Consider the following 12,498-nt stretch of genomic DNA (forward strand, 5'->3'; position numbering starts at 1 on the left):
ATTTGCTTCAACATCCCAAGTCTTCTTTCCTCCAGGCTCGCAGTCAGTGGCTCGTTGCATCCTGCTGGCCGCAGCGGTGCACCTTACCCCAGTTACTCTGGAGCTGGGCGGAAAGTGCCCCTGTTTGATATATGGACGACTAGACATGAAAGCTGCTGCTAAGAGGCTGGTGTGGGCCAAGTTCTTCAATACAGGGCAGAGTTGTGTGGCTCCAGACTATGTTTTATGCACTACTGAGACGAGAGATGCGCTGTTACCTTTTATAAAAGAGACTCTGGAGAGTTTCTACGGATCTGAGCCCCAGCAAAGCCCAGATCTGGGCCGTATCGTGACAGACAGGCACTGGGACCGACTGGTTGAGCTGTTAAAAAAGTCTGAGGGAAAGATTGTGATAGGAGGAGAGAGTGACAAGAAGACCAAGTACATTGGTTAGTAAACAAGGTTACATATTCAGTATATACATATATGCTCAAAAGTTTGGGGACAGTAAGATTTTTTTTAATGAGACATAATGTTACAAAAGATTTATACTTCAAATAAATGCTGTTATCTTAAACTTTATTGCTACTGCCGCAGTATGTAGTATGTATTTTCAGAATGCATGGGTTTCTGCATGACTTACTGAATTTCCTTAAATATGCATGCAGTATATATTTATATAAAAGAATTATATAATTATATATATAGTAGGCAGCTAAACTGGTATTGCATTTTGAGCTTTTTCTCTTGCTTTTTCATGGACTGTCTCAGCCCCCACTGTCATCGTGGATGTCATGGAGTCCGATGCTTTAATGCAGGAGGAGATTTTTGGCCCCATCCTCCCTATTCTCACCATCAAGTCTCTCGATGAAGCAATCAATTTCGTCAACGAGAGAGAAAAGCCTCTGGCACTCTATGCCTTCTCTGATGAGTCTCAGGTAAGGAAGGAACAAAACAAAAGTCCTTTTAATATGCGTGAAGTGTGAAGCGAGCGATAAAGCTATGCATCTCTATATTTGTGAAGGTTGTGACTACCGTTCTTGAGAGGACCAGCAGTGGAGGCTTCTGTTCCAATGATGGGATCGTTCACATGTCCCTGCCTGGATTACCCTTTGGAGGAGTTGGTAAGGCTGGCTACATTCCTTTAATGTAATAATAACCATGATTTTTTTTTGAGTAAAGGTGAAATCTGATTTTTTTTCACCTTTCCCAGGCGCAAGTGGGATGGGCAACTACCACGGTCGCTGGGGCTTTGAGACGTTCAGTCACAAGCGTGGCTGCATGATGAGGAGCTGGCTGCTGGAGATCGTCAATGTGCTGCGCTACCCCCCCTATAATGAAAGCAATCTCAGCTGGCTGCGCTGGGCCACCACCGCCAAGAAGAAGGGGTGGGCAGCATGTTCTGTTATGTGAGAGCTGAGTCTGACGCTCACTTTGAGAATGCCCATTTTTTTAGATTTTGTCAATGATAATCAAGGAACAAAAAAAATCTGGCTCGGCGTGCACCAAGGTTTTACAGAGAGTTTGGTCAGAAACACAAACCTCATCTGTGGATTTTCCATTGTGAGGTCATTCAAAACACCACCAGAGGTCAGCATTGAGAAAAGTCACTTCTTCCGGATGCTTCTATCCTGAGAGAAATGAGGCCATTTACTCGGAAAAGAATGAGTTTATTTTACCATTGTTCAAATACACTACTCAACTCTTTATATGCTAATTTTCATCTGTTATTATCGAACACTAAAGTGGAAAAGCATTATTTTACTTAGTAAGGTAATGTAGCATCTTTACTGTTACATATTTTGCTGTATAGCTCATAATAGTTTAGGGTTTTCTGTTTAGTGAGAATATCAAGTAGCATTTCTAGTTTATGAGTTGTATGCTTTTCATCTATAACACTGAGTACAAAAATAAAGTCTGTCAAACATGTTTGCCCTCAAAAAGCATAATGAGGATTTATTTATATTGTTATTGTATTTGTTCTTTTTTGTTTTAAGAAACAGCTCAGAAACATGCAGCTTACATTTTTATACATATAGGCCTATATTTTTTGTCTGAGAATTTGGTATACATACCAACCATGACATCATTAGAAAATAACATCACATACATCATAATGTTAAATAAATTATTTTGATCTACAGTACTGTTAAATAGTTTGAGAAAATACAGTAATATTGTGAAGTATTACAATTTAGCTTTTTCTATTTTATTTTGTGCTTTTTTTTTTTACATTTTCAAATATAATTTATTCCATTACTCCAGCTGATCTGCTGCTCAAGAAACCTTTCTCATTATCAATGTTAAAAACAGCTGTGCTGTTTTATATTATTGTAGAATACAGGATACATTTTTCCTGATTCTTTGATGAAGAGAAAGCACAAAAGAACAGCATTTATTTGAAACAGACATATTTTGAAACAATTTGAAAGTCTTCACTGACATGTCAGATCAATTGAATGCATACTTTCAGAATAAATTTACATATTTCTAATTAAAAAATTCATACAGACCCAAAAGTTTTTAAATGGGGTGTACCTTTGGTGAAATATTTGGATTTCAAACAACAGAAAAACCATCCATATTTAACCAATGATTTATTTGAATATTCATCTATAAAATCTCTTGCTCTAAATCATTTTGACATGGATTATATTAAATGAGGGGCACATTTACAACAAAGTATATTATGTGACATGGTAACACACATCCAAATAATACAGACTTGAAACCCTGTGCTGTAAGCATGTGTTTCCATCTAGATTGCTTACAATGAACCTAATTCTTGCTAAAGATACCTTTATATGAACATCATACAAACATAAGGACTAGACCGAGTATCTTTGTTCAGATTCCAGTACTGTCTCAGGACTAGGTTTAGCGATCCTCAATAAAAGGTACAAAAGCAAGGTCACAAGGTTCAGATTATGATTTGTGAGCTGGTGACTGTCCCCTCAAACATCTGCCGAAGCAGACACTGGAGCAGTGATGCAGTGGTCGACTCGCTCCTGCTGGGAGTCTCTTTCAGGGCTCAGGTTTGTATGAGGAGGGAGGGCTGCTGCCGGACTGGCCCGGCTCAGAGGATTGAGGTTGAGGGGAGGTGGAGGCGCTCGCAGGGCTGCTGGGCTCTTTTTGTATAAGTTCCGGCTCATCCTGCCCAGCCTGTGGTGGATGAACCAGGACCTTGTCGATGATCCCGAAATCCTGCGCTTCCATCGGGCTCATGTACCGGTCTCGCTCCATCACGCTCTCTGAGCGAGGACAACAGAACATGATGTCAGGAAGTCATGCAAAATTAAGTTAATTACAAATATTTGTTTAAATGCATTATAATACTAATGACAGATTTAGAACAGAAGAATGACCTAAAGTCTCCAAAGGCTGCCCTGTGTGTTTGCAATAGATGTTGTTGATCTGTCTTTTAAGTTTGAGAATCTCCTCAGCCTGGATGGCAATATCTGTTGCTTGCCCCTGAAATCACAAATACTGCCGTTAAAGTCATGACTGCTGCTCCCTCTCTATCTCTTCTTCTTTTGTCCCACATTCTTACCCTTGCTCCTCCGGAGGGCTGGTGCACCATGATCCGGGCATTGGGCAGGGAATGCCTCATGCCTGCGGTTCCTGCGGCCAGAAGCAGGCTGCCCATACTGGCGGCCTGACCCACACACCAGGTGGAGATGGGGTTTAAGATGTACTGCATTGTGTCATAGATCGCAAGTCCAGCCGTAATCACACCACCTGCAAGACGGAGACAAAAAACATAAGCTGCTGCCTTCAAACATTTGTGTATGGAATATCAAAAACAAAAAGCATGTATTGATTCACTTTTCTTTCTTTTTTTATTATTCTTTTATTCTTATTCTGTGTACCAAAAATGTTCAAACATGTAAACCCTGACATGTGACAATTGAATTATGATCATTTACAGTTTTTTTTAAAAGAAGTTAATTGAACCTTTAGACAAAATGTCAAAAGTTTTTGTGTATGTGTTTTTTGCTAAGTATCCTATTTGATACAACAGGCCTTTGTTTCTTATAATACAACAAAAATATTGAGCTCATACTCGAAGAGGGGGAAACAAAACACCACAATTTAATTCAGAGGCCCAAGTTGAGCAAAAATATGCAATTTGGTGCGGTTACTGTTATGGCCAAAAGGTGAAATGAAAGGTTGTAATGTAAATCAGTGGGATCTTTATAACAGTACAGCAAACTAATTGTATAAAATACATATAAATATCTGTTGTCACTCTATTTCTCCCAGTGATATATCACAGAAAGATGATACTTATTTGTACAGATTTATAATCAAAGCTCTGTAGTTTTCATTGTGGGATCAAAACATTTAATCCTATGCAATGATGGTTACAAATATGTATGTTGTACAAATAAACATTCCACAAATGCCTGTTTTAACATGGTTTTTCTTTAGTGTTAACAATATAACATTTATTCATACATTTATTTTATACAAATCACAGTAAAAACACGTGTGCCACAACCTGAAGGGTGGGAGGGTGTTCTTAGAAATGCTCCTTAAAGGCATTTCACCTTGTTATAATTTTTTTATAAACTATTAATTAAATGACAGAAGACTTGTAGAAGATTGTATCCAACAGGTTTTTCAGAATTTTCAGTCCATGTTAGAAGTTTTTTTTTTTTTTTTTGGTGTTTGATGAGCAAAATCATGACTCTGGGAAAGAGAAGTGAAGTCACTGAAGTAAACGAAGAACTGACTCCATTTTTCACAATGCAGAGCAAATGGCTTTTTGTGTACAGCATAAATTAGTGCATAAATAAAAATTTACCTTCTAATTTACGATACTGTAAGAATGTGAAAGTGGATTCCCATACAGGTATCAAGCAAATCTCACATGAGCAACAGAAAATTTAAAATGGGACAGATTAAGACCAGAGACGGCTAGCTGAATAAACATCATGATCAGATCTCTTTTTTTTTATGTCCCTGCAGTAATGTTTCTCACCAGGACTGTTGATATACATGTGAATAGGCTTGTTGTTGCTCTCAGACTGGAGAAAGAGCAGCTGAGCGATCACCAGAGAAGCTACAGAGTCATCGATCTAGAGAAAGAGAGGGACAGAAAAAACTGACAAGAAAAGGGCTTTCTGAAAATCACTTTGTGTCTCTCCTTGCATGTGAACTTACTGGACCCATAACACAGATGATTCTCTCTCGTAGCAGCCTTGAGTAGATGTCATATGCACGCTCTCCTCCGCCCTGAAACAGACAAGACTTTTCATTAAAGTAGCCGTCAAGTTCCTGCAACACTAAAGAGCTGCACTGTTGAACTACTGCATTTACAATAGGCTCTAAAAGTAACTTCTTGATACTAGATGATCAGTTTAAAGTAACCCATGAAGAAAAGTGCCACTGATGTGCTCTTACCGTCTGCTCCACAACTATAGGTATGAGTGGACTTCTCCAGGGCGCACTCTGATGAACGGACCGACTCACTCTGAGCGCAGAAACACCACACTGTAAGACCTTCTGTAGAGACAACAGACACGAGGATGAGGAACGGAGGTCAGACAGACACGAGGATGAAGAACGGGGGTCAGACAGACACGAGGATGAGAAGCAGGGGTCAGACAGACATGAGGATGAGGAGCAGAATATGAGGAGCGGGGGTCAAACAGTCACGAGGATCAGGAGCAGGGGTCAGACAGACACGAGGATGAAGAACGGGGGTCAAACAGACACGAGGATGAGGAGCAGGGGTCAGACAGACACGAGGATGAGGAGCGGGGGTCAAACAGTCACGAGGATGAGGAGCGGGGGTCAAACAGTCACGAGGATCAGGAGCGGGGGTCAAACAGACACGAGGATGAGGAGCAGAAGATGAGGAGCGGGGGTCAAACAGTCACGAGGATGAGGAGCGGGGGTCAAACAGTCACGAGGATGAGGAGCGGGGGTCAGACAGACACGAGGATGAGGAGCAGAAGATGAGGAGTGGAGGTTAAACAGTCACGAGGATGAGGAGCGGGGGTCAAACAGTCGTGGGGGTTAGGCAGACACGAGGATGAGGAGCAGAAGATGAGGAGCGGGGGTCAAACAGTCACGAGAATGAGGAGCGAGGGTCAGACAGACACGAGGATGAGGAGCGGGGGTCAGACAGACACAAGGATGAGGAGCGGGGGTCAAACAGACACGAGGATGAGGAGCGGGGGTCAAACAGTCACGAGGATGAGGAGCGGGGGTCAGACAGACACGAGGATGAGGAGCGGGGGTCAGACAGACAAGAGGATGAGGAGCGGGGGTCAAACAGACACGAGGATGAGGAGCGGGGGTCAAACAGTCACGAGGATGAGGAGCGGGGGTCAGACAGACACGAGGATGAGGAGCGGGGGTCAAACAGTCACGAGGATGAGGAGCGGGGGTCAGACAGACACGGGGATGAGGAGCAGAAGATGAGGAGTGGGGGTCAAACAGACACGAGGAGGAGCTGAAGATGAGGAGTGGAGGTCAAACAGTCACGAGGATGAGGAGCGGGGGTCAGACAGACACGAAGATGAGGAGCAGAAGATGAGGAGTGGGGGTCAAACTGTCACGAGGATGAGGAGCGGGGGTCAAACAGTCACGAGGATCAGGAGCGGGGGTCAAACAGACACGAGGATGAGGAGCAGAAGATGAGGAGCGGGGGTCAAACAGTCACGAGGATGAGGAGCGGGGGTCAAACAGTCACGAGGATGAGGAGCGGGGGTCAGACAGACACGAGGATGAGGAGCAGAAGATGAGGAGTGGAGGTTAAACAGTCACGAGGATGAGGAGCGGGGGTCAAACAGTCGTGGGGGTTAGGCAGACACGAGGATGAGGAGCAGAAGATGAGGAGCGGGGGTCAAACAGTCACGAGAATGAGGAGCGAGGGTCAGACAGACACGAGGATGAGGAGCGGGGGTCAGACAGACACAAGGATGAGGAGCGGGGGTCAAACAGACACGAGGATGAGGAGCGGGGGTCAAACAGTCACGAGGATGAGGAGCGGGGGTCAGACAGACACGAGGATGAGGAGCGGGGGTCAGACAGACAAGAGGATGAGGAGCGGGGGTCAAACAGACACGAGGATGAGGAGCGGGGGTCAAACAGTCACGAGGATGAGGAGCGGGGGTCAGACAGACACGAGGATGAGGAGCGGGGGTCAAACAGTCACGAGGATGAGGAGCGGGGGTCAGACAGACACGGGGATGAGGAGCAGAAGATGAGGAGTGGGGGTCAAACAGACACGAGGAGGAGCTGAAGATGAGGAGTGGAGGTCAAACAGTCACGAGGATGAGGAGCGGGGGTCAGACAGACACGAAGATGAGGAGCAGAAGATGAGGAGTGGGGGTCAAACTGTCACGAGGATGAGGAGCGGGGGTCAAAACGACGTTTGGACGTTTCAGTGGCGAGTTTGACATCAAACAGAGCACAAATCAGGCTGATGATGACATTACTTTACGTGTCTGTTAAAAACCGACGTTTTGTGAAAACGAGCAAAACTTAAAGGTACTTCGATTTAACATAAAGCACTCCTGCTAGCTAAAGAATACAATAGCCCGTTTATTATTACTGCCACTAACGCTGCACTACTGAGTTGATTCGCACACAGAGACATATTTATTTTTAGAATTAGTGATTAATTTACAAAAGGTATTTTGATACTTACACGTAACAACATGTTTCTGTTGAGCAACCCTCACGCGACCCCTATTGACCCGGATGTGATATTAAAGTAAAGCCAGAGACTCTCTAATGAAGAAAGAGTTGGCAAGTAGAGAAGAGTGTATCTGTGACCATGGATGCCTCGTTAGCGACTGTTTCTATAAGCCTCGATATGTAAGCCATCCGTCATTTTTGGAACGGTCTGCGTTCACTGTGTGCGTCTACAACTGCACGCCTGTATTTATTATTATACAGTCTATGATCTGGACGTTTGCTGATCCAATACAAGTGTCGTAAAATAAATAAGAAATGTCGCAAAGTTTCAGTAAAAAAATCGTATTATTATCAATCTTGAAAACACTTGTGATGTTTTATATTATTTTAGATATCAGGATGTTTTTTTTCATGATTCTTTGATGAATATAAAGCTCAATGGAACAGCATTTATCTGAAATAGACATATTTTTTAAAACAATGTGAAAGTCTTTACTGCCATTTATGTTAATCCTTTCTGGATGCAGATATTTATTTTTTTATTTTAGTTTTTATGTTTTTTACAAATATAAACAGACCCCAATGACTTGAACTGTAGTGTACCTTTGGTAAACTGTTCTGATTTAATGAGCTTGAAACATCCAGTTAACCATTTACCATTTGAATTGTGTCCTTCAAGTTTAGTAATATTGTTAATACAGTTAAGTCATCTTTAAAATACAGGAAATTTGCTTCTTTCATTTTAATTGAAAAAAAAAAACTTTATACTTTTGACAGATTTTTTTGTTTAGTTTTTTTCATATCATGTTTTGTATGTTATTATTTAATATAGTCTGTCTCTCTGGTAAAAAAAAAAAAAAAAAAGATTTTCGATCTTATGACTCGGTAAAATAAATGTAGTTTTTCCACACATCCATTCCACTGACTTTCATTCAAACAGAACAGCAAAGTTAATGATCTCGACGCCTCTAGTTGACTGAGGTCTCCACTCGCGGAGCGGCTCTGGTGAAGCGCATCCACTGTCATATAATAAAATAACGCCAGATGGCGCCACTCACCGCAGGCTCAGCTAGAACCTTTTGTGAAAGGAAAGTAATGAAAAATAACTGTATTTTTGTCTTATTAGCATGAATATTAAGTTACAAGCAATAATAATGCATCACCTCACCCACCTAATCCACAACAACACACCCGTGTTCATTCATTTATTAGTGAATCCTGAAATTGCCATCATTGTATGGAACAGCCTACAAGAAGAATGGAGTAATAAACATACTAGTAATGTCCGAATGAAAATGTAAAATGTAGACAGGTTTACTCTGAGTGTTCTAGAAAATATGATAAACTCAATATAAACCGATACAATTGAAAGGGCTTCCTTCCGGAGGTACTTATTTGTATGTATGCTTGTTTGTCAGGTGAAGAACTCATCAACAGGTGTCCTCTGCGCCGTCGCAGTGCCAAACCAATCGTCAACTACAGGGGCGCAGCTGAGCCGGTTACTGCCGAAGTCAGGCTCGTGTCGACAGTGTTACAAACTTTCTGGATCTGTCAGGAGTCATGTCGAATAACAGCGCCGGCGGTTTGGTCAGTCTGCAGAAAAGCGTCAAGCAGCTGCGATTTGAAGCAGAAATCCGCAGAATTAAGGTGAGCACAAGAAAATAAAAACCAAAAAGACTGAAAATCTTTGTTAACAGGGTGTGACTAGATAAACTTGTTGATCCTGTCCTAACATCCTGCTGCTTCGTGTACTTATTATGCTGTTTTTAACATTTCTCGATGCACGTGAGAGCTCTTGCAACATAACGTTACCTAATGCAACTGAAGCGTGATGAAAAATGTCAGCTTTTTCCGTGGAATGCCTTATATACTATGGCATGTTGCCATTACCTTCGTTTTCAGCAGGTGACAGCTTGTTTTTAAAGGAATGCTAACACACGTTGTCATCCAATAGGCTATTTCAATACATTTGAACACATAAAGCCTCTGAGGTTGTGGTCGCGCGCAGCTCCGCGCACAGTGCAGCTCTTTGTTGATTGTGAGTGTGTGAGTGTGTGACACAGTGTCACGTTTGTCGGCCGGGAAAATCCAAATCTATATTAGTTCCCACTGGCCCCAAACACGCTATTTTAAACACAACCCAGGGCTTTGTGTGTTATTGAGTTTATCAGGAATCAAATAAACTCTGTAACTTCTGACCGCGTGATTACTGGCACTGTGTGACAACAAAAGAGTCTTTACTGCTCCACAAACCCCCTTTATCTGTAGATCCATACATGACATTTTAAGATGCACAACCTTATAGTACCGTTTAAAATAAAAACGGTTTTAGTGCCTTGCTACTTTTTCCTCAAGCTCCTATGTTTATATTTAGTCATTTCACTTTAATGAAGTTAATAACATGAATGGGTTCTTTTATTGCCATTAAAGTGAAATAACTGAACGTAAGTATGGGAGCCTGAGAAAAAGTATTAAGGCACTAAGAGGCTTTTGCATCTGAACTCTTCACATGTCTGTTTCTCTGTCCGTCTGTCTTTTATTTAATCTGTCCTAGGTTTCTCAAGCTGCGGCAGAGCTGAAGGCATTCTGCTTGCAAAATGCCCACAAGGACCCTCTCCTCATGGGGGTGCCATCAAGCGACAACCCCTTTCGCCCACCCAAATCATGTGCGCTCTTCTGAGGTACCAACAATCAGCTCAGTGTTTCTTTCCTCTTTGAAATTTCCCATTGAAAGGGGAACATAAACAGAAAAGTGAACCTCTGTCTCTGTGTTCCCTCTCAAGGAGTCGTGGAGAAGCTTGAGAACGTTCCTCTTTCACTTGGATGTTTTCACTCCACAACCCTCCGATCCCTTCACATTACAGCAGAGCTGCTTATCATCACTACTATCACACTAAATTGTTTAATTCTGTAAGCTGCATTGGGACTTGAAGGCTTTCACGTTCGGCAATGTGAGTTATGAAGAAAACCGCTGAGAAGTGATTTGAAATAGTTTAATTTGTATTCTGTTGAATAAAGACATGGTAGTGCTAAAGTTACACTAGTAGGATGGAAATTAAAGTATTTAGTTGGTCAAACAGTCCACTGGAAATGTAATGACAAATATGCAAAAAATAATTCATGCATTTTATTTTTAACTCTGTAGCCAGGTTCATTTGAATACAAGCCTTGCACAGAAAAAAATCTAAGTGCTTTCTTTTTGTAATCAATTTCTTTGTTATTGATACAGTTCGGCTTATATACATGGACTGTTGTTGCCACGGAACTCATGTATTTAAGGTTTTAATTGTATTAAGCACATAGCTCTATTGAAGGAGAGAGATGTCTTGAATCTCAGGTTCTCTTTGATAAAGATCAATGCTGTGTTTCGGATATAAATTCACTTTTCTGAGGTACTACTTTTTTATTCAAATGAATTTTCTGTACTCTAGTGGGTACTGCATAGGTTTCTGCATAATTTTGACCTTTCTTAAATGTTATTGTGTTAACACAAGACTCGAGTGCAGACTCCTATCTGTTTTTAGTGATATGTGCTGGGGTAAGGCTGCTGCCTGCCTCTCATGCTTGTAGACTAAGAATTTGAACACCGAATGATTAGGAGTGTATCATCTGGCCTGGAGCCCTCACATGCTCACCGATCTCATCTTATATCTGGTCTGTATCTTTATCAGTCCACCACTGGACATTCATGCAAATGTCAGTTTTATTGCTGTCCTGCATGGTTAACTCTTTCAGTCTGTGTACCTGTTTTAAGTTTGACTGTGCCTACAAGAGCAACATCTCATTTATTTGCAGCAAGATACCTATACACTTCCTTACAAAACAGATTCAAGATGTTGTTGGTAAATGAGATGTCATTGATAAATACATTAAAATTCACTGAGCTGAAAAGCTTTTTACACTGTTTGGACAAGATCTCAATGTAATTGTCTGTGATTTAACAAATAAGAGCAATAAATATGCTGCAAACCACTATAGTTTATGTTTGTAACAGGGTTATTGTTATGTTAAAACTTTTACAGTTTCTTTTTAGTTTTTTATTAGAAATATTGCCTTGGAAAATAACAAAGTTTGAGTTGAAGCACTGAAATTAATGACTGGAAAAAAAAACCTGAGCCTAAACTTAGTTCAAGTAAGAAATTTACTACAAATACTAGAATTAAAATGAAAATAAAATAGTTTATCTCCAGTAGCACCAACATACATCAAACTTTCAAGTTTTATTCCTATCTGTATTAAGGTTTTCACAAAAGTATTTATTTATTTATACCTGATTTATATAACATTGTATAGTTTTCCTCCCTGGGTGTTCAATGTATTTTCTGATTTATATGGGAAAAAAAGGTATCCAAAAAACCCTCTCTAAAAACGTTTACCTTTTAATATGTCAAGAAAATGAAACTAGATTTTGAACCTAGCTTTGTCTAATATTCAGATTTCTGTTCTGGAAAGGTACGTGAATTAGCGTACATTCAATTAGATAACACATATCTGCATATTTAACATTACAGAAATCTTCCAATACAAAACAATTGTGTTATTGAACTGTGACAATCCTATGTGACCCTGGAGCACAAGACCCAAGTCTCAAGGCGCTGGGGTTTATTTGTACTAATAGCCAAAAAAATATTGTATGGGTCAAAATTATAGATTTTTCTTTTATGCCAAAAATCATTAGAATGTTAAGTAAAGATCATGTTCCATGAAGATAATTTGTACATTTCCTACCGTAATAAGTATAGCATACCTTATTTATTTATATTTTTTGATTAGTAATATGCATTGGTTCATTTGGACAACAAAGACAGTTTTCTCAATATAATGCATATTCCAGATTTTCAATAGTTGTATTTCGGTCAAAAATTG

The 12,498-nt window shown here is 40.7% G+C and overlaps 3 protein-coding genes across 4 annotated transcripts in view; 2 read left to right on the top strand and 1 right to left on the bottom strand.

Moving 5' to 3' along the window:
• The window catches only part of aldh3b1 (aldehyde dehydrogenase 3 family, member B1), a 139,343-nt gene extending 137,421 nt beyond the window's left edge, over nt 1-1,922 (top strand). For both annotated transcript variants that reach the window (XM_059557067.1, XM_059557066.1), the window contains exons 7-10: nt 36-428; nt 751-917; nt 1,004-1,103; nt 1,193-1,922. In XM_059557067.1, coding sequence (XP_059413050.1) covers nt 36-428; nt 751-917; nt 1,004-1,103; nt 1,193-1,392 — 860 coding nt within the window. In that variant the 3' untranslated portion in view covers nt 1,393-1,922. The remainder of the gene's footprint in view (nt 1-35; nt 429-750; nt 918-1,003; nt 1,104-1,192) is intronic.
• A 637-nt stretch (nt 1,923-2,559) lies between these two features.
• Nucleotides 2,560-7,754, bottom strand: clpp (caseinolytic mitochondrial matrix peptidase proteolytic subunit). The gene is made up of 7 exons (XM_059557068.1): nt 7,643-7,754; nt 5,386-5,487; nt 5,146-5,217; nt 4,964-5,060; nt 3,530-3,717; nt 3,345-3,450; nt 2,560-3,230 (listed from the first exon to the last, which is right to left on the bottom strand). The coding sequence occupies exons 1-7, from the start codon at nt 7,652-7,654 to the stop codon at nt 3,004-3,006; spliced, it is 804 nt and encodes a 267-aa protein (XP_059413051.1). The 5' UTR covers nt 7,655-7,754; the 3' UTR covers nt 2,560-3,003.
• A 1,310-nt stretch (nt 7,755-9,064) lies between these two features.
• Nucleotides 9,065-11,508, top strand: si:dkey-204f11.64 (uncharacterized protein LOC100537752 homolog). Its single transcript, XM_059557070.1, has 3 exons — nt 9,065-9,279; nt 10,187-10,313; nt 10,416-11,508. Exons 1-2 carry the CDS (start codon nt 9,193-9,195, stop codon nt 10,310-10,312), a joined length of 213 nt encoding a protein of 70 aa, XP_059413053.1. The 5' UTR covers nt 9,065-9,192; the 3' UTR covers nt 10,313; nt 10,416-11,508.
• Nucleotides 11,509-12,498: the final 990 nt, after the last annotated feature.

This window comes from Carassius carassius, chromosome 1 (genome assembly GCF_963082965.1).
Source record: "Carassius carassius chromosome 1, fCarCar2.1, whole genome shotgun sequence".
NCBI lineage: Eukaryota > Metazoa > Chordata > Actinopteri > Cypriniformes > Cyprinidae > Carassius > Carassius carassius.